The 22,087-nt window shown below is 42.1% G+C and overlaps 4 protein-coding genes across 4 annotated transcripts in view; 1 reads left to right on the top strand and 3 right to left on the bottom strand.

The window, feature by feature from the left end:
• Nucleotides 1-1,603: 1,603 nt before the first annotated feature.
• On the top strand, nt 1,604-2,723 carry LOC116125172 (ethylene-responsive transcription factor ERF091). The gene has a single exon (XM_031410903.1). It carries the CDS (start codon nt 1,684-1,686, stop codon nt 2,506-2,508), a length of 825 nt encoding a protein of 274 aa, XP_031266763.1. The 5' UTR covers nt 1,604-1,683; the 3' UTR covers nt 2,509-2,723.
• Nucleotides 2,724-6,945: 4,222 nt separating this feature from the next.
• LOC116125079 (ethylene-responsive transcription factor ERF096-like) lies at nt 6,946-7,431 on the bottom strand. The gene has a single exon (XM_031410809.1). It carries the CDS (start codon nt 7,429-7,431, stop codon nt 6,961-6,963), a length of 471 nt encoding a protein of 156 aa, XP_031266669.1. The 3' UTR covers nt 6,946-6,960.
• A 2,160-nt stretch (nt 7,432-9,591) lies between these two features.
• On the bottom strand, nt 9,592-10,508 carry LOC116125145 (pathogenesis-related genes transcriptional activator PTI5-like). Its single transcript, XM_031410861.1, has one exon. The coding sequence runs from the start codon at nt 10,375-10,377 to the stop codon at nt 9,796-9,798; it is 582 nt and encodes a 193-aa protein (XP_031266721.1). The 5' UTR covers nt 10,378-10,508; the 3' UTR covers nt 9,592-9,795.
• Nucleotides 10,509-19,789: 9,281 nt separating this feature from the next.
• Nucleotides 19,790-22,087, bottom strand: part of LOC116125078 (uncharacterized mitochondrial protein AtMg00810-like) — a 29,583-nt gene continuing 27,285 nt past the window's right edge. The window contains exon 3 of the mRNA XM_031410808.1: nt 19,790-19,989. Coding sequence (XP_031266668.1) covers nt 19,790-19,989 — 200 coding nt within the window. The remainder of the gene's footprint in view (nt 19,990-22,087) is intronic.

Here is a 22,087-nt window from a genome sequence, read left to right as displayed (position 1 = left end):
TGGACAGAGTACCTTGTCCTTAATATTTACATTATTAACTGTTATCACACAAAAAAAGAAGAAACTGATCGAGCAATATACACCATCCAAATCAAGCTTAAATTTCGCATTAATCTTACTTCATGAATCCTGAATTTCGGTAAATTTACACGTACTGGTTAGATAACAAGTAAATTGACAAGCTAATTTCTAGCCTCATCTTCAATCAACTGGACTCTGATATAGCTATGGGGTGAAGCAAATTGAAGTTATCAAAGTCAGATGCTGTGGCCATCAAGAGTTTGGATAAATCAAGCGTGTGTCCACCAGTCAGATGCTCCAATGCATTGAATCCAGATCACCTTATTTGTATAATACTCCATATATCTTCCTTGTATTTTAAGCAAGTAATCATCCCCTTTAGTCACGGTGAATTTCATTGTTTATGAAGAAGCGTGTGACATTAATTCGTATTATAACCTCCATATTAATCTATGAATTCTACAATCAAGGTTGGCAATTCTTGCATCCCAAGAAATGACCTGCATAGAGATGGAGGAATTCGACATTTGTTCACACTGCAAAGAATTAATCTGAAACATGCTGTGAGAATAACAGGTTCAACTGTTCCTCTGCTATACATTTTTGACAGAGATTACCCGAATAAAGGAAATATTCTTTTATGATTTTCTGTGTTCAACAATTTGTTACAAAATGCTGATCATTCAGATGCGTTAAGCGCATAAACATAGTAACTTTCTGCAAACTAATCTAAAGTATTAGGAACAAGATCCGCTTATTTAAATCACAGTTCAAAATGCAGCTGAATAATATTTTCATATATTATTATAAACCCAGGAAGAGTTTTGTTAAATGGGAAAAGCTGAGAGAGGAAAGGAATGTCTGGAAAGGGCATTACCTTTGAGCTTTTAATGCAGGAATCTACATAGGAATTAACAAGGATTACAAAAAGTGAATTGTACATTAAAATTAACATTTTAAAACCTCTTAGCTTGACTCTACTATTCTTACCCTGCATTTTTTATTTGTACACCAACTTCATCCTTGAAACTGCAGTAACTTGAATGATATGTCAAAGGAATTTTTATAATATTGGCTCTTATGAACTTTGTTATTTGTGCTTCTCACCTCTAGTTTCTGAATTCTTTCAACTTGCCCTTAGACTTCCATCCTTTATCTTCAAGAACTAATAAAATATGATAAAAGAATGCGAACAGATCATAATACAAATTGTATTTATTTATTGAGGGAAGAAAATGGAAGAAGGGTAAGTAAGCAAAAAGAAAATTATTCTCTGACTAATCATAATCTAGCCAGCTGTTACTCAACTTAATTCTATGATTACGTGCGTAATTGATCATGAATTACAGGAAGGGTTTCCATAATTTATATACAAAACATAGCATCTATATTCAATAAAGCCGCACAAATGATTAGAACAACCACACAAGTCAACCAAAGAGCATTAAAATATACAAAAACCCAACTCTTTCATAATGTTTGAAACCAAATATACTCCATGAAATTAGCTGGTGTGTGAATTTAATCACAAGTTTCCAACTTATTTCCAATCGGATAAAGCATTAGCTGAGTTGTTTAAATAACGCGTCCAAATAACTTTATAATTCTCCGATTTCAAAACTTTCTCTATTCCAAAAAATTCTCTAAAACCTTGGAATACTGATGTGTAATGGTAACATGGCTATACAAAATAATCATCGTGCGGGATCCGAAGCAATACTAGAGAACGTATGGGCAAGCTTCATTGGCACTGAAGATGGGGTTGAAAAACGAACAAGTGATGCAGCAGAATTGTCAAAATCATGGGAAGAATTGCCTTATCTTGATGGAAGAGATGGATCAATGGATATTTTACAGAGGCTGCCAAGTCTAGGGAGGTGGTTATCAATGGGAGCTGAAGCTTGGGAGGAACTACTTGATGGAATTATGCCTACAACCAATATAGAAAAATCTTGCAATGATAATTCAAAGAGCAATAAAACAACTAGTTCTTCAGGGCCTAAAACGAATGCCGAGAGAGCAGAAAAGGTGGCTACGCAACACTACCGGGGAGTGCGAAGGCGGCCGTGGGGTAAGTACGCGGCAGAGATAAGAGATTCGACAAGAAAAGGAGCTCGAGTTTGGCTTGGAACTTTTTACACAGCTGAGGAAGCGGCATTGGCTTATGATAAAGCTGCTTTACGAATTAGAGGCCCAAAGGCACACCTGAACTTCCCAGTTGAGACAGTTGCTAAGGCTATGGGCATTGAATGTTCAAGAAATGAAGTCAGTGATACTCCGATGCTTTCTGAAGAGAATGTTTCGATCCCTCGAAAGCGAGCATCGAGAGAGTGGGAGCAAAACAATGGGATGATGATATTGAATCATGAACAACCTGAAATGAAGAGAATGAGTTGTATGAAAGATAGTTGTGGTGATGAATTTGATGTGCTGGAGTTTCAGGACCTGGGTGTTGAATATTTGGATAATTTGCTATCTTCTTTTTGACAAAATTAAGAACAAGGTAGCCAAAGTTTTACTTTGGAGGTGTTTCTATACGTTATTATAGACCTATTACATGATTGAACTATATGTAATTATGTGGATTGATCGTCTAGTGAGTCCGGGTTTTGTTACTCGTAGAAAGGCATTAGAGGATTATGTAGTAGAACTATATCAATAGTTCCATTCGTTTATCTGTAAATGATGAAGAATTACACATGTTTTGTTTTCTATGTTCTTTTTATTTGCGTATTTCCTTAGTGCTCATTGATGATATAACAATGGAAGAGAATGTATGATATTCCTTTTGGATTATTTTAAGACGGTGTCAAATCTTATTCTCAGACGACAAGTAGCAATACAAGTAGTGATGGCAATGGCCATGCCGAGACCGGGTACCCCTTGGCCCAGGCCCAAGCCCAACCTCATGACAAAGGCCTAAGCCCGGCCTAGGCCCGTCACGGGTATAACAGGTAAAACCCAAGCTCGGTCCGATAGGCTTTTTGTATCCTTAAGCCCGACCCAAGTCCGGCCTGGGCCCGTCACGGGTATGACAGGTAAAGCCCAAGCCCAGTCTGACGAGCTTTTTGTAACCTCAGGCTTGGCCCAAGCCCGCTCATTTTTATAATGTGAATTTTTAAATATTAATAAATTTTAATTTTTTTTTATATTTTTAGTTCTAGAAATAATTTTTAAATATTAATTTATTTTTGAATACTCACCAAATATATAAATAACTTCCACAAAGTACATCCATCCATTCATGTAGGGTTTGAAAAAAATGAGTAAATATGTCGGATAATCTTGTAATTAAATATATAGTATAAGGGTAATTTAGTATAATTAATACTAAAATTGTTGGGTCGGGCCTGAAAACATACCTAGGCTTAGCCTATACCCGAGGTCGGGTCTTAAAATCAGGCCCAAGTCCACAAACATCGGGTAAGGCCCAACTTTATTAGGTCGGGCCGGATACCCAGAAATATCGGGCCCATTGCCATCCCTAAATAGAAGTAGGTCGGAACATGATGTGCAACAGTAGAGGTTTACATGGGCCTGGCTTTGGTGCCTAAAATATATTGCCTCTGCCACCTAGTTAGGTACCTCTTTTGTTTAATACAAAAATAAAGCAAAGAAATTAACTTACTATTAATTTTAAGTAGAATAATTCTAAAAAACTGAGTTTATAAATCTTTGAAAAATGGAAGTAAACTAGCTGCCCTGTCTTCACAACCATAGATGTTACTTTCAAATCAGGGGGATCAACATATCTGTTGTTTTTACTTAGAGAATACTGAATTCAAATCAGGGGGATTAATATGGCTTCTGACAGATTGGAATCAGTCAACAGTATAAGAAAAGATTTACTTATGCATGTAAAGATCAGATTAAAAATACCGATGAAGAGATTAGATGAAGAATATAAAAAAATAACCCTCTACCATAAAATATTGAAACAGTCCATATTCACTTAACAAATTTCAGAAAGATACCTAAACAGAAAAGTCAACTTTTACATTTTATATTGTATCCTGTTTTTTGATGAATTAACCCTCTACGATAATATATTAAACTTTCCCCTCCTTTTCTTTGTGAATAAGAAGCAAATTTCAATAGCTCTGGCCATTTTTTTTTTTTTACCTATCTCTGTCTCATTCCCTTATCTATTTCATATTTTGAGATAGATGTAAGTTACACTCTAATTAATTCTAAGTACTTTTGATTTACTTGATATTTTAAAAATTTTAAAAATTAATTATTGAATGACTAAAATTGATAATTGATGAATTGCTGATAGATATTAGAATAATATATTTTACGGGCCAAAAATTGTAACAGACCTTGTCAGACTGAAAAACGAGACAAGTCTTGCATAGCCCAGTGTCATGACCCAATTCTGATTGAACCCATGTTAGAACCCATTCTATAAGTCAGTCCATTCCACGAATTAGGCTACTTAATAAGATGGGCCATTATATGACCAATGCCACACCATAAGTTGGGCCTAGTTACGTGCCCATATGGGTTTTAGCCCATCAGCCCTTGTCCACTCCAAAATAGGACTCTACATTCTATGCACTTACTAATTTATCCAAAATCTCGAATCTTACATGAATTAAAACTCCTAATACTGAAAAGATAAGTCATACAACTTCCTTATACAATCATACTCCAAAAAAGAACTTAGAGTCTCATCAACTTCCTAATTCATTCAAGAATAATACTACACATACATCATACATCATTTCCATACAACATTTCTTATACAATATTATGTGTCAAGATGTGATTGGGTAAAAGTTTAATTTTAACTTTAAATTAGCTAATCATATCTTGCCACATAATATTGTATGGGAAATATTGTATAAAAATGATGTATGTGTAGTATTACTCTTCATTCAAAATCTTGAATCTCACATGGTATTCCTAAACCGATAAGGGCAAGTAACACGAGTCCCTTTCTAACTTAAACTCTCATACCAAATAGGTCTTAGAGTCCTACTAGGACTCAAGCCTTCTTGGTTCACTATACAAACAGAGGCATGCTCTCTCATTATACATTCAATCACACTATCACCTATTTGCTCCTAAAGTTCTTACTCTTAAGAACCATTGTCATCCCTTGCCGTAATCCTAAACTCCAATAAGATTCTGGTAACCTTCCCTTCTTTAGCCTTCACTAACCTTTCAAGCTTTATTGACTTGAGTCTCGGAGTTTTTACGGTAGATACCACACGGTGTCCCCTGTGAGCTTCGTGCTTATCTTTGTATGTGCAGTAGCCTCAATCTCACAGGATTTGTTCCTTCTATAACCGTAGATTTTACCGTCTGCATATATAAAATCTTCTTTGTTATGAAATATGTTTAAGAGAAAATTGTATATTTTACAAATATAATCGTATTATATGTAATCGAACAAATTCTCTTATCAATCGATGAAATTTCCTTCTATTAAGCAGTGTAATTGTGTAAGGGTACTTTTAATTTGTTTTATTGACATTTGATAGGGACCATAGTGTTACTAAATAATTTTAGAGGATCTCCAAAGACAGAATCATATTTTTTCTCTCTTTACGAAAATCTTTAAGAAATCTTAAAGTGAAAGTGATTAAATTATGAGTTACACATGTGAGGCAGCCACGTGAATAATGAGCGTTATGAGTTTTTTTCCTGTGAGATTCTGGAACAAAGTTGTCAATTTTGTCTTGCAACACCTAATTATATAGTTCATGTTATGTCTCATATGGACAAATAGCATCAACTTCTAAGTCGTAAAATCAAAGACTACTGTGTTCAATGGTTGACCATGTGAACATGAGACGCTCGGATGTGGTGGAAGACTTACAGCAGACAGATAAGACTTTTAATCAGATCATCATCTTTTACAAATTCTGGTCAAATTCGACTACATTATTATTTTAATTAATGTTGATACACCAACCAGATTGGACCATTTCGTACGTAAGAGTTTTTGGTTGGGTTTAAACGTAGGCTAATTTTGAAGCTTTGCTTTTCATTAATTGTGGTTTCTAATTGGCTATTCAAACTGGTAATTGAATTTGTACGAGGATGTATACCTAAATTCCACTTTGTTGTTCAAAGCCTCCACGATTGAAAAGATAAACCCCAGTCGACTACCTAACACTTGGTGAAATGTCAGTGCCTTTGAGTTGTATTTGAATTGACAACTAAAGAATTTTTAATCACAAAGTTTCATTACTTTATAGTATTTGGACCTGCTCTTGATGAATGATACTGATAAGTGATTGAGAGAAGGTTAATTATACATAATTAACAAATTAAAATATATTCCAATTCTACTACATTTTTCTCCCTTGGACCCCTTGGTCTCAAGCATGTGTTTATATGTGCAAATTGCATATGCATGCATTTATGAATATATGTATATTTATTTTATTGGGGATCGATAAATATAACCTGAAACTATCGGTCGGGTAAAAGTTTCAGTGGCTATCTCTATTAGCACCCGAGAAAGGACTTGAACTCAAGACCCCTTGAGTAATAATCCCAATGGTTGGCCTAGCGGTCAAGGAGGTTTACTCTCTTGTTCCTAGATTCAAATCTTGGGGTCACCTACTACAATAACATTGTGACTTACTTGGTCATTTGAGTTTGTAGGGTGTTCAATATATCTCAGAGATTAATTGAGGTACGTGTAAACTAGCGTGAACATAAAATATAAAAAAATCCAAGAGTCCGTATCGAACCACTCAACCATCCAGAAATAGTTGATTGTAATTGTTGCAAATTGTTGATTAATAAGAAATAACATGGCCAGACCAAAAGAATCGAAGAGTAAAATTAAAAAGACAATCTAATCAATTAACCCTTTGGATTGTAACATTGGGATTTTGTCCCTGTACATAATAAACATTAACACCTAGTTTTAATATCATCATCAATCCATACCTAGCCATATGATCGATCAAAATCTCACTATTCTTTCAACAATTTCTCCAACCCATCTTTCCCTGTGTACTGTGACTCCCCACTTGTGCTACTCTCCGATTCTGATCTTGATGTCCCAATTGAAATCGTGCTAGAACTCCCACTCCCACTTACCTCTGAATTATTCTTCATTAAGCTAGACGACGTCAAGCTCATATTTGGTTTAAATATTTTTTGCAACGCTGAATTAGAAGAAGCTGCTACAACTTCAGCTGGAAAGTTAAGCAAAGCCTTAGCACCACGCATCTTAAAAGCAGCTTTATCATATGCCAAAGCCGCTTCTTCCGCTGTTTCAAACGTGCCTAGCCATACACGTTGACCGTGTCTCGCCGAGTCGCGAATCTCCGCCGCGAATTTCCCCCATGGACGGCGCCTGACGCCTCTGTAGTGTTTCTTGGAGATGGCCCGGCCGGCTTGGAGCATGTTGGAGGAGTTAACTTGGGACGTTCTTGCTTTCATTAGGCTACTTAATAAGATGGGCCATTATATGACCAATGCCACTCCATAAGTTGGGCCTAGTTACGTGCCCATATGGGTTCTAGCCCATCGACCCTTCTCCACTCCAAAATAGGACTCTGCATCCTACGCACTTACTAGAATCTCGAATCTTACATGAATTAAAACTCCTAATACTGAAAGGATAAGTCATACAACTTCCTTGTACAATCATACTCCAAAAAAGAACTCAAAGCCCCATCAACTTCCTAATTCATTCAAAATCTTGAATCTTATATGAATCGGTATTCCTAAACCAATAAAGGCAAGTAACACGAGTCTCTTTCTAACTTAAACTCTTATACCAAGTAGGACTTAGAGTCCTACTAGGACTCAAGCCTTCTTGTTTCATTATACAAACAGAGACATGCTCTCTCATTATTCATTTAATCACACTATCACCTACTTGCTCCTAAAGTTCTTGCTCTCAAGAACCATCTTCACCCCTTGCCGTAATCCTAAACTCCAACAAGATTCTGGTAACCTTCCCTTCTTTAGCCTTCACTAAATTACCTTTCAAGCCTTACTGACTTGAGCATCGGAGTTTTTACGAAAAATGCCACACCGGTGTCCCTGTGAGCTTCGTGCTTATCTCTGTGTGTGCAATGACCTCAATCTTATAGGATTCGTCTCTTCCGTAACTGTAGATTTTACCGTCTGCATATATAAAATCTTCTTTGTTATGAAATATGTTTAAGAGAAAATTGTATATTTTACAAATATAATCATATTATGTATAATCTAACAAATTCTCTTATCAATCGATGAAATTTCCTTCTAATGAAGCAGTGTAATTGTGTAAGGGTACTTTTAATTTGTTTTATTGACATTTGATAGGGACGATAGTGTTACTAAATAATTTTAGAGGATCTCCAAAGACAGAATCATAATTTCTCTCTCTTTACGAAAATCTTTAAGAAATCTTAAAGTGAAAGTGATTATGAGTTACACTTACACATGTCAGGCAGCCACGTGAATAACGAGCGTTATGAGTTTTTTTCCAGTGAGATTCTAGAACAAAGTTGTCAATTTTGTCTTGTAACACCTAATTATATAGTTCATGTTATGTCTCATATGGACAAATAGCATCAACTTCTAAGTCGTAAAATCAAAGACTACTGTGTTCAATGGTTGACCATGTGAACATGAGACACTCGGATTTGGTGGAAGACTTACAGCAGACAGATAAGATTTTTAATCAGATCATCATCTTTTACAAATTCTGGTCAAATTCGACTACATTATTATTTTAATTAATGTTGATACACCAACCAGATTGGACCATTTCGTACGTAAGAGTTTTTGGTTGGGTTTAAACGTAGGCTAATTTTGAAGCTTTGCTTTTCATTAATTGTGGTTTCTAATTGGCTATTCAAACTGGTAATTGAATTTGTACGAGGATGTATACCTAAATTCCACTTTGTTGTTCAAAGCCTCCACGATTGAAAAGATAAACCCCAGTCGACTACCTAACACTTGGTGAAATGTCAGTGCCTTTGAGTTGTATTTGAATTGACAACTAAAGAATTTTTAATCACAAAGTTTCATTACTTTATAGTATTTGGACCTGCTCTTGATGAATGATACTGATAAGTGATTGAGAGAAGGTTAATTATACATAATTAACAAATTAAAATATATTCCAATTCTACTACATTTTTCTCCCTTGGTCACAAGCATGTGTTTATATGTGCAAATTGCATATGCATGCATTTATGAATATATGTATATTTATTTTATTGGGGACGGATAAATATAACCTGAAACTACCGGTCGGATAAAAACTCCAGTGACTATCCCTATTAGCACCCAAGGAATGACTTGAACTCAGGACCCCTTGAGTAATAACCCTAACGATTGGCCTAGAGGTCAATGGTGTTTGCTCTCTTGTTCCTAGATTCAAACCTTGGGGCCACCTATTATAATAACATTGTGACTTACCTGGTCCTTTGAGATTGTAGGGTGTTTAATAGATTTTAGAGATTAGTTGAGGCACGTATAAGTTGGCGTGAACATAAAATAAAAAAACATCAAAGAGTCCGTATCGAACCACTCAACCATCCAGAAATAGTTGATATTACTTGTTGCTCTTTTGTTCCTAGATTCAAACCTTGAGGCCACCTATTACAATAACTTGTTGCAATTTGTTGATTAATAAGAAATAACATGGCCAGACCAAAAGAATGGAAGAGTAAAATTAAAAAGACAATCTAATCAGTTAACCCTTTGGATTGTGACATTGGGATTTTGTCCCTGTACATAATAAACATTAACACCTAGTTTTTAATCATCGTCAATCCATACCTAGCCATATGATCGATCAAAATCTCAATATTCTTTCAACAATTTCCCCAACCCATCTTTCCCTGTGTACTGTGACTCCCCACTTGTGCTACTCTCCGATTCTGATATTGATGTCCCAATTGAAATCGTGCTAGAACTCCCACTCCCACTTACCTCTGAATTATTGTTCATTAAGCTAGACGACGTCAAGCTCATATTTGGTTTAAATATTTTTTGCAACGTTGAATTAGAAGAAGCTGCCACAACTTCAGCTGGAAAGTTAAGCAAAGCCTTAGCACCACGCATCTTAAAAGCAGCTTTATCATATGCCAAAGCCGCTTCTTCCGCTGTTTCAAACGTGCCTAGCCATACACGTTGACCGTGTCTCGCCGAGTCGCGAATCTCCGCCGCGAATTTCCCCCATGGACGGCGCCTGACGCCTCTGTAGTGTTTCTTGGCGATGGCCCGGCCGGCTTGGAGCATGTTGGAGGAGTTAGCTTGGGACGTTCTTGGAGGCATGAATGTGACGTTTTGTGGCACGACTTCATTTATGACTTGATAAATGACCATGTCTTGTGAATCGTTCTCGTTTAATGGTAGCTCAATTTGGGAGGTAGTTGGAAACATAGCTCAAAGCTTCTGAGCTTTCTGATCTTCTGGGCTGGCTTATGGATAGTGTTGAAAATGGAAGGCTCTGTTTTTGGTGGTTTTGAAGATGCCTGAAGTTTGTGAGAAGTGGGTATAGGATAGTATTTAAGTTTGGAAATAATTTAAATAGGCACATCAAGGGGGTGGGGTCCTTGGATTTTATAGTTAGGCAGAACGAAGGTGAGAGGAATTGAGAACATGAATTTGCATGTTTTTCCATTGACTTCTTGTTTGGTGGGTGGGTGGATGAAAGGCATTTTCTAATTTTGGCACTTGCTTCCTCCTCATATTACAAGAATACATTCTTGTAACTCTCCTTTTTATTCTATATTGTTATTAACTTTCAAATACTCAATTTTGACCAACCCATTTATATAATTTTATATTTTAACTCAGTACTTTAAGCCTACACATAAAATACAGTATACAAATATATATTATTTTTAGCTTCTAATTAACTTGTTTTGCTTAATTACCTTTTTATGTTTGATCAGTTCGATAGAGACTTTTGAGTGTATTACTCAATATTTCTTGTGTTCGAGTTTTTCTTTGAGTGCTGATATGGGTAATCATTGAAGCTTTTATCTGACCTATATTTTTAGAGTTTTTTTGGATTATTTGATATACGCGTAAATTTTTTTGCTTAAACTTTTGGTATTTGAAATGTTTATAAATTATAAAATATTAAGGGATTTCTTGTGCCCCATGCTACTCATGTCAAAGTGTAAGTGAGTAAAACTTTTGGTTATTGGACTCTCACCATCTAGGATGCAACACTCTAACGCTTTGCCTAGGAGCATGATGCTTCTTGTTATGCCTGGGAAATCAAGGGCTGACGTGGGAAATCACGTGATGGGGTGTGACCTGCTCCTGTCAGAACGGTAAGCACGCGCCAGACCTGCCAAACACTGTGGAGATCCCACGTGTCCATTCCCTGCTCCAAATCGCATGAAATCAGTTTGGAAGGTGGGCAATGTGACATAAAGCCGGATTTCATCCTGACATTCACACCAACCCACAGATTTAATGATGATTACTTGCACTCATCTCACTATAAAAAGGAGAAGAACCCTTCATTGAGGGGATTCAGCCATTTTACACTCTGAATTAACTATCCCTCTCTCTCTTGTATCTTTGCATTTACTTTTTATTAATCATTTGTAAGTCAGTCCGCTGTTGCGACCTGACCCACAATATTAATACAATTATCAGTGGACGTAGGACTTGCTACCTTAGCATCCGAACCACTTTAAAAAGCTCTCACTACTACATTTATTACGCACTTTATCCATACTCACATGTGTCTCTTGGCCAACCAACGTTACGCATGTGGCGATTAGCTAGTGTCAAAATCACGCATCAACAGTTTGGTGCTAGAAGGAGGGCCAGATTTAGTGTTCATCCTTCATCAGAAGAATCTCTAACCTACTGGTCCTACAGCAACAAATGGCCCGCCAATCTAAGCCTGAGCAAGCCAACCAACGCGCTGAGGGAGTTCCCCTAACCCAAGGGGATACCTCTTCCAAGATACTTCCAGTTCCACAAAATGCTGCGGTGGATATCCCAGCAACTTTGCAGCTTGATCCCGCCATCAGAAGCTACCTGGAGAGGTTCAACAGTACTCTCCAAACGGTCAACCAAAGGTTGGACCGTCTGGACCAAGGCGTGCCATCTAGAATAGCTGGGGCGGTGCAACTGCCAAAAACACCTACATGTCGCGCGAAAGCGCGGCAAAGGAAAATAGCCCGTGTCGCGAGCACTGCAGCGCGTAGATGTAAGGGTAAACAAGTAGCAAAAAGCAAGCCTACGGGCTCCAAAGGGCCAGCGAACACAAACCGTGCCCCAAGCAGGGTGCCGACAAAGCTGAGACTCAACGAAAAAGTAAATCCCGAGCTGTCCCATGCCACGTCGCAGGTGAACCCAACCAAAAGTGCTGGGCGGGGCGATTCTCATCACCACCAGCAGAACGATCCTGATTGCTATCATGTGGGTGGTCCCCACACCTCGAGGGGCGGTTCGTACCATCGCGAGGGTCGTGAAAATACCCCGTACCATACATCGCCTTCACGCGACTCTAGCCAGTGTGTGTTGAGAGAGGCCAGAAATGTCGGCCTAGGCGAAGAGGAGTCCGACCTCTGGACTTTCCTGAACCGTAATCACGAGGGCCGGACTCGCATGGGTGAAAGCAATCCCCAACTGGCTCTGTTACCACAAATTGAGGAGCTGCAACGAGCTCTGGACAAACTGAGAGAGCAGCAAAATAGCAGCCCCAGGTCGCATCCGTATCCCCCTTCTCTCCCGAAGTATTAGCTGCTCCACTCCCACCGGGGTTCAGGATGCCCGACATGCGACCGTTTGATGGGAACCATGACCCGCAGGATCATTTGTATGAGTTCAACGACTTGATGGAGCTTCACCAGGTTTCGGATCTTGCAAAATACCGTTGTTTGGCCGTGACTTTAACTTCTCATGCCAAACGGTGGTTAAAGTCGTTCCCAGCAGGATCGATCAGTTCGTGGCCTCAGATGAGCACGACGTTCCTACGGCATTTCTAAGTAAGTAGAAAGTTTTCGATGCCTTTGAGCTATCTCAGCAACATAAGGCAAGAGAGGGATGAATCCCTACAATCCTACATTGACCATTTCCATAGGGAACTCAACAAGGTGGCTCATGCTCCCGAAGAGTCCGTCCGAACACTCATAATAGCTGGAGTTTGCCCGCAAACCTACCTATGGAAAGAATTACAGGCTGAGGACGATGTTTCCCTTACCAGATTCTATAACCTTGCGGAGAAATACCTCCGGATAGAAAATTCGCCGGCGACATTCCGCCGTTGCGACTCCGACGCTTCTGGCAATATGTCTGGTAGGGGGGAAAGCCGAAGGGCTGATCGCGGAGGGGCCGCCAACGATCAGCAAAAAAGGAAGAAACCTCGCTACGAGCGTAGAAAGTCCTATGCACCCGTTCCTCATCGCGATCGCGACAGGCACCAATATACTCCACTGAACGCCTTTGTATCTACCATTCTTGATAAATCCGAAGAAGCCAGTCTGCTCGGAGAGCCCGAGCCCATGAAAACCCCCGCTACAACTAGAAATAATAAAAAGTATTGTCGCTATCATGGGACAATGGGCACCATACTGATGAGTGTCGCGCTCTGAAACAAGCAATCGAAGAGCTTATCAAGAAGGGGCATTTCAAGGAATACATCGATGACTCTACTCCCTCGAAAGAAAAAGATCGGGGGGAGCCGAGTAAGAAGCGTCGCGATCAGAAAGGGGTATTCAGTCTCAACTTGATTTTTGGGGGACCGCACTTTGCTGGAAATTCGTGAGGTGCCCTCGAAAGGTATGCTCACGAAGCACATCACGACCCCATTAGAGTGATGAGTGCGGAGCAGTGACCACAAAAGGTTCGCAGGGAGGTGGAAATCTCCTTCTCCGAACAGGATGTGGCCAGGTTGCATCATCCCCACGACGATGCCCTTGTAATCACTCCCCTGATAAGGCGCTATAACACCCAGAGAATGTTAGTGGATAACAGAAGTGCTATGAACATCCTGTTCGCATCCACTTTTGAAAGGATGAATCTGGACGAGGCCGACCTAAAGCCTGCCTCGTTCTCGCTGTATGGATTCATGGGAGACCATCTACTCCCTAAGGGAACAATCTCACTCCCAGTCACGCTGGGCGATTTTGACAAAGTGACCAAGGTAATTGAGTTCTTAGTGGTAGACTGCCAATCAACCTTCAATGGGATCCTTGGGCGACCTCTGCTAAGACAGTTCAAGGCGGTCACCTCAATTTACCATTTGAAGATGAAGTTCCCCACCCCGACGGGGATCAGGGAAGTCAGCAGGTCTCAGTGCGCATCGCACGAATGCTATGTAAAAGCGGTCCAGATGGCATACAAAGGAAAGGGCACCTTGCGCGGCATTCACAGGCAGGCCATGGCGATCAGTAGGATCGATCCACGACCTAGTCCGGCCGAGGACAACCTAGACCCTCGCATTCAAGACTGCCCTTCCAGTGGGCCAGTTGAGGACCTGACTGAAGTGCTGGTCGACCAGAAAGAGCCGAGCAAGGTGTTAAGAGTCGGTAAAAATCTCAATCCCCAGCTCGCTACCGAACTGACAGGCTTCCTCAGACAAATCATCGATGTGTTCGCATGGTCGCGCACAGATATGGTCGGGATCAACCTGGATGTCATTTGCCATGCATTAAATATCGATAGTGAAGCCAAACCAGTTCTCTAGAAATAAAGAGCGATGGATCCAGAGCGGTACTTAGCCCTAAAGCTAGAGGTAGACAACCTCCTCAATAACGGATCCATCCGAGAGGCACTATACCCGACCTGGGTTGCCAACCCGGTTCTGGTAAAGAAGCCCAATGGCAAGTGGCGAACCTGCGTCGACTTCAGCAACCTCAACAAAGCTTGCCCTAAAGACAGCTTCCCCCTGCCAATGATTGACCAACTTGTGGATGCCACCTCGGGGCACGAGCTGCTAAGTTTCATGGACGCATACTCTGGGTATAATCAGATTCTGATGTATGGGCCAGACGAAGAGCACACATCTTTCATTAAAGATCGAGGACTGTATTGCTATAAGGTCATGCCCTTCGGCCTCAAGAACGCTAGTGTGACCTACCAACGGCTGGTTAACCGGATGTTCTCCGACCAGATTGGCAAGTCAATAGAGGTCTACGTAGATGACATGCTGGTCAAATCCCATGTCGCTTCAGATCACGTAGAACATCTCACAGAGATCTTTGATATCCTCTGGCTGTACAGAATGAAACTGAACCCGCTCAAGTATTCGTTTGGGGTATCCTCGGGTAAGTTCTTAGGGTACATGGTTAACCAGTAGGGAATAGAAGTCAACCCTGAAAAAATTCAAGCTCTCCTCGATATGGAAAGCCTGACCAGCAAAAAATAGGTCATGAGTCTTAACGGACGAATAGCGGCACTTAGTCGTTTCATATCGAGGTTAACAGATCGCTGCTTGCCGTTTTTCAATGTTCTAAAGGCCAATAAGAAATTCGAATGGACTCCGGAATGCGAACAGGCATTCCAAAGTATAAAAGAACGTATCGGGAAGCCACCTCTCCTCTTCAAGCCTCTTCCGCAAGAGATCTTGCCTCTGTACCTGTCCGTCTCTCAGTTCGCGGTCAGTGCAGCCCTAGTTCGAGACGAGGAAAAAGTTCAATGGCATGTTTACTACTCGAGCAAGCACCTGTCGGATGTTGAGATGCGGTATCCAGAAATGGAACGATTAGCCTATGCCCTGCTGATCACATCCAGAAAGCTGCGACCTTACTTCCACGCTCATACGATCCACGTAATGACTAATTACCCCCTCAAGCAGGTCCTCCAGAAGCCAGAAGCCTCGGGTAAACTGCTCAAATGGGCCATGGAATTAAGCCAGTTCGACCTAAAGTACAAGCCCAGGTCGACCATCAAAGGGCAAGCTGTTGCTGACTTCATTTTAGAATTCTCTTATCTCCCGAATGAGTCAGAGCAACAGCCCAGCGAAGCCATCCAAGAGACCATTCAGAACCTATCGACCTGGAGCCTCTATGTTGACGGGTCATCGACCAGGAAAAAGGCAGGAGCAGGTCTCCTCCTCTTGAGTCCCGAAGGGGCTCGCATTCACGGCATCATGCGGTTCGGATTCAAGGTGACCAACAATGAAGCTGAGTGTGAAGCTCTGCTAGCTGGATTACAGTTGGCCGGAGAAATGGGCATAACCGCGATCAGCGTCCACAGCGACTCTATGCTAGTTGTCAACCAAATTCTAGGAGAATACCAAGCCAAGGAAGAAAACATGATCCATTATTCGAAAGAAGCTAAGGCCGCGCTCAAGCCGTTCAAGCACTTCACGATCACCCAGATCCCCAGAGATAGCAACTCTGTAGCAGATGCCTTGGAAAAGATAGCCTCATCGTTGGACTCAAAGGCACCTGATAGCATTCCTGTTCGGTTTATCGAGGCCCCGAGCATCAGCCCGACCGAACAGGCCATGAATGTAACTTAATCAGATTCCTGGATGACGCCCATTTACTAGTATCTCAAGGATGTGATCTTGCCCGACGGCGAGGTCGAGGTACGGGTTCTGCGAACAAGATCTGCTCATTACTCTCTCGTCGGAGACCAGCTGGACAGGCAAGGATTCAGTGCCCCTCTCCTCCGATGTGTGACTAGTGAAGAGGCAGATTATATCATGAGGGAAATTCATGAAGGGATCTGCAGTAATCACACCGCCGCACGATCTCTCGCGAACAAGGTTGTTCGTCAAGGGTATTATTGGCCCCGGATCCAAGAAGATACCCGCAATTTTGTCAAAAGATGTGACAAGTGTCAGCGGTTCGCGAACATTCCGCGAGCCCCCTCTCACGAGCTGATAACGATGACTAGCCCCTGGCCATTTTCAATGTGGGGGATCGACACCATTCGAAAAAGGGGGAGTCAAGTATGCCATGGTCACGGTAGACTATTTCACAAAATGGGTGGAAGCTGAACTGTTGGCCGCGATCACGACCAGAAAGCTGAAAGACTTCATTTTCAAGAATATAGTGTGCCGCTACGGAATTCCTTACACCCTTATCTCGGATAATGGAAAGCAATTCGACAACGAGGAGTTCAAGCAATTCTACGACGAGCTGGGCATCCATAAAAAATTTGCCTCAGTCGCAAGACTGCAAGCAAATAGCCAACTTGAAGCTGTCAACAAGACCATCAAGCACACTCTAAAGGCCAAACTTGGGGCAGCCAAGGGAAATTGGGCCGACGATCTCCCCAAAGTCCTATGGGCATATAGGACAACTTCGAGAACTTCCACCTCAGAAACGCCATTTTCGCTAGCCTATGGTTGCGAAGCAATGATTCCTGTGGAGGTAGGAACTGGTTCTCTTCGGAGGGACTTGTACGATGAGGTTGAAAATGAAGCACTTATGAGAGCGAGTTTGGATCTTGTTGAAGAACACCGCAGCAAAGCTTCGCTAAGGATTGCAGTCTACCAGGAACGCGCAAAGAGGTTCTTCGATTCAAAGGTCAAGCGAAGAGACTTTCAGGTCGGTGACCTTATGCTAAAAGAAGTTCTCCTCAGAACCAGTGAGCCGAATGCGAGGGTACTTGGACCGAATTGGGAAGGTCCGTACCGGGTCGACAAGGTGATCAGACAAGGGACTTACCATCTCAAAAGGCTGAATGGTTCCAAAGTACCCCGAGCTTGGAATGCCGAGCACTTCCGGCCATACTATCAGTAATCCCGAACTCAGCTGTCATCGTAAATTAGCTTTTGATTTTGTTAAAGTTTCCTTTTTCCTTGTAAAATATTATTTTGTTCGCTTGTCACAGTTCGCATGTAATATTGCCTATGTAAATAAACTGAATTGTAAACTGCACTCATGTATGATTAAGTGAACAGCAATTGAAAACAAAATGTATTTCATTTATGTACAAAAAAAACTGTTGACCCTATTGACTCCTATTGGGTCGGCCTCATCGCACTAGGCCTGGTCGGTCGGGGGTTTCTTCGAGGCAGAACCCGAACCCTCTGCTTGGTCGGATCCTCGGGCGGCCGCTGCTCTATCATCTTCCATCACCAAAGTCTGTAAGGCTTCTTGCCACTCCTCCAGGAGGTCGGACATATCCAGATTTGGGTTCTTTGGTCGCAGGGCATAGATGGACCGGATCGCCCAGTCGACGGCCTTATCCTCGACCTCCTCCGATTGGTTTCGCATTTCTTCGGTCAAGGAAGCAACCTTTCCTTGACTCTCCTGGAGCTCGGCCTTAAGAGCTACCTTCTCTTTTCGGAGGCCTCCGTTTCTTGTTCTGCTCTCTGAGCCCGCATTAAGGTCGTTTGGAGCTCCTGGTCCTTCTTTCCGACCTCCTTGGAGAGTCTAGTGGTTGTCCTCTGAAGCTCCTTAACTTCCTTCACGCGTTGCTCAAGCTCCGTCTTTTGGAAGTCCACTGTACACATAGTGACCGTCTTTTGGTTCAAGTATCTGTTCGCTGCCTCAGCGGACAATGCTCTTTCCACTTCGACGTCCTCCAGGCTCTGTTTGAGCTTCGCAATCTCCTCTTTCAGATCATTTTCCCCCTTCGCGGCTCCCAGCCGAGCCTTCTCCGGGGACATTCTCATGGCGAGCAGAGCCTGCGAACAAGAAATGAGTTAGAATGAAAATGGTGGACAAACTCTTCAAGAACAGTTCGTTCACCTTGCTTAGATGCTGAACCGACGTGGTCATCAGGTCAACATCGCTCGAATCGATGAACTCATCGTATGATTCCGATAGTCCACACTCAAGTAGAGAGTAGACTACCGGCTGTAGGTATTCGGGTATGTTCCCCAGCGCGTCCAGCACTGGTGTGTCCTTCGCCTTATCGGCAGCAACCGTCTCATCTGCGGGTTCCTTGCTCGACCTCCTTCTGGCGTCCAGTCGCGACCTTAGGGGTTGATCAGCCTCAGATTCGGTCTCTAACTCGTCGACTTGAATCTGCTTCCTCTTCTTCGACCGTTGAGCCATTGTCTTCCGCCTCGAGCGAGCAGGCGATGGATGAGCGACCTGTTCTATCCTGGTCATTTCTTCCTCAGGATGGGGCTCGGAAGGCGCGACAGTTCATACCGGTTGTGCCGCTATGGGGCGAGCAGCTTTGGTCGCCTTGGCCCTCCTCGATCGAGGGAAGTTAAATGGTGCTCGCCGGGGCTGCTCGGACTCTTTCTGAGGCATGGTCGCTGCATGCAAGTACGTTAGTAACTAAACAAAAATTATTCTATGACCAGAAAGGAATCAGTCGGCCCAACTTACACTCTGGGGACTCTAAAGACGCGTTATTGCTGAAAAAACCGTACTTCCGCAAGTTCGCTGTGGTCACAAGCTTCTTCGCGTCTCGGCTTTCTTCGGGGAGAACCCCAAAAGACACGATCCTGTCCGGGTCGGTGAGCAGGTTCAGGCTGGTCGACTTGTTAACTACAAAAGAATGCAGGTCGTTTGAAAAAGAAACGCGAAGTTAATGAATCTAGCGAAGAGGAACCTACTTGGATCCTGAAAGCGGCAATAGCCGTCGCAACAGAAAAAGAAAAACTTCGTCTCATAGGCCCCCGCGTTGCTGGGATAGCTATGTATCCCTGCGGCAATGGTAGGTCGCCGGGACAAGTAATATGAGTCCTTGTCTTTACTCCTTTTGAGGAAATACGCACAGCCGAGCTCCACCGCTGTTAGCTCGCCCAAGCCGCTCTCGCGGAACGCGATGTACATCGTAACAGCGATGACGTACGCGTTTGGCGTTAACTGTATTGGTGCAATCCCGAAGTGATCCAAGACTGACCTAATAAAAGGGTGGAAAGGAATCATCCCTCCACCCTTGAAGATCTCTTTGGAGATCGCAGCTAAGCCATCAAAGGATGCCGCGACGACCAGGTGGCGTGGAGGAACACCTCCGCGCGGACGTCGAACTGTCTCTTTACCCTCTTGAACTCCTCTCGGGTGAGAACCGAGAAGACCTCAAGGGATGCGTCCGTGGGAACATCCAGCGAAGACGAGTCGACTCCTTCCTTGGATCTGGACGCTGAGGGTTCCATTCTGCAGTCTGCAACAGCGACAGACAGAAGGTCATTTTAGCCATCATACGTTGCCCTGTACAGCGGCATGGAACAAATTCCCTAAACCCTAACAGTGACTCGAGCCGCCATTTACGGCTCGAACCCTACTCCAGCGTCATGTCTCTGATGAAACATCAGAAGACCCAACGCCATTGCACCACCAAACCATGAAAGCAAAAAAAAAAAAAAAAAAAAGAAAAAAACCTTACCTTTTGGGGCACGTGACCGTGGACGGTTCTTGCTTCGGGTATCAAAGAGATGCCAATCGGAAAAGAAAAGCTTCCGGTTTGCAAAGATTTTTCGCTCGAGGCAAAAGAGATTCTAGTGGCATCGTCTGAGAAATTTGGGCTTTTATATGGGCTATGAACCGGCGTTTACCACCCCTCGGAATCAAAACGACTCCTTTCTCTCTCTGCGCATTAATTGCGCCCCACATCGCATTTAATGCTGTGATAAGAGTTGTCGTTTCGAGCGTGTCATGCAATTAATGCTCTGTCAAAGCAATGGCACGTCAGCACACAACGCATTTAATGCGCCTGGCAGACGCTTAACATGAGCAGAGTGCCTGTCAACGCAGAAACTGCTTCATTAAACCTCCATCCCTAAGGTACGGTAAGGAACACCTGGTGAAGTCAGGTCGCTTGGGCGAGGGCCGTCAGGTCGCTTGAGCGATAGCTGTCAGGTCGTTGGACGTGGTTCGTGTAAGGTCGTGTTCGCAAAAGGTTCTATCCCGAGCTTCTTTCATTTAGGTCGGAATTGTCAGAACTTCCAGAAAACCTCCAATCGCGGCATGGCTTAGTTTCCAAGGTTCGATCCTCAAACCTTAAAAACTAGGGGACTTCTGTTATGCTTGGGAAATCAAGGGCTGACGTGGGAAATCACGTGATGGAGTGTGACCTGCTCCTGTCAGAACGGTAAGCGCGTGCCAGACCTGCCAGACACTGTGGAGATCCCACGTGTCCATTCCCTGCTCCAAATCGCGTGAAATCAGTTTGGAAGGTGGGTAATGTGACATAAAGCCGAATTTCGTCCTGACATTCACACCAACCCACAGATTTAATGATGATTACTTGCACTCATCTCACTATAAAAAGGAGAAGACCCCTTCATTGAGGGGATTCGGCCATTTTACACTCTGAATTAGCTATCTCTCTCTCTCTTGTATCTTTGCATTTACTTTTTACTAATCATTTGTAAGTCAGTCCGCTGTTACGACCTGACCCACAATGTTAATATAATTATCAGTGGACGTAGGACTTGCTACTTTAGCATCCGAACCACTTTAAAAAGCTCTCACTACTACATTTATTACGCACTTTATCCATACTCACGTATGTCTCTTGGTCAACCAACGTTACGCACGTGGCGATTAGTTAGTGTCAAAATCACGCATCAATACTTCTATTGCTCTCTCACAGTTTCGTTTTTTTTTCGATTTACACTGTTTTCATTTTGCTCCTTATTACTGTATAAATCCTTTTTGTTTTCTTATAATCTGACTACTAAAATGCTTTAATTAAGTTTGAACCCTATAAGTTCTAACGGATCCAAATCCAATACCCAATAAAAATACATCAATAGATAATTTTCCTTAAACAAGATAAAAAGACGTGAATTGGTACAATTATTTATAGTGGTAGTATCATATTTAGGATTCCAACCGATATTGCGTTGGGTGTTTTTTCTTTTTCTTTTTCGACTCCCCTCAATTCCGGTATGTAATGTAATAATTATTGTTTGTGCTTAACATATTAGAAGGGCCAACCTTCCAACACGATTGTCGTAGAGGAATCAACGTGTTACCGTGTCAATAGATGAAAAGGGCCAAGGTCAAGTCAACAGTTCTCTAAAATTTCTCATGTACAAATTCATTGTATAAAGAAAAGTAAGCCAATAATTTTCTAACCATTACTTCAATGGAAAATTACAAGAAGTTGACGTGCCTTTGACTCCCAAAATCGTTTTATGCTTAAATTGATAAAACATTTTTACAACAAGCAGTGATTCCGTTATGATGTGAAGAGGAAATAAAAAAGTACATACATGAACTGATCTTCATTTCTCTTAGGTTTATTTTATTTTTAA

This window comes from Pistacia vera, unplaced genomic scaffold (genome assembly GCF_008641045.1).
Source record: "Pistacia vera cultivar Batoury unplaced genomic scaffold, PisVer_v2 Contig160, whole genome shotgun sequence".
Classification (NCBI taxonomy): Eukaryota; Viridiplantae; Streptophyta; class Magnoliopsida; order Sapindales; family Anacardiaceae; genus Pistacia; species Pistacia vera.
This window is presented reverse-complemented; position numbering and strand designations above follow the sequence as displayed.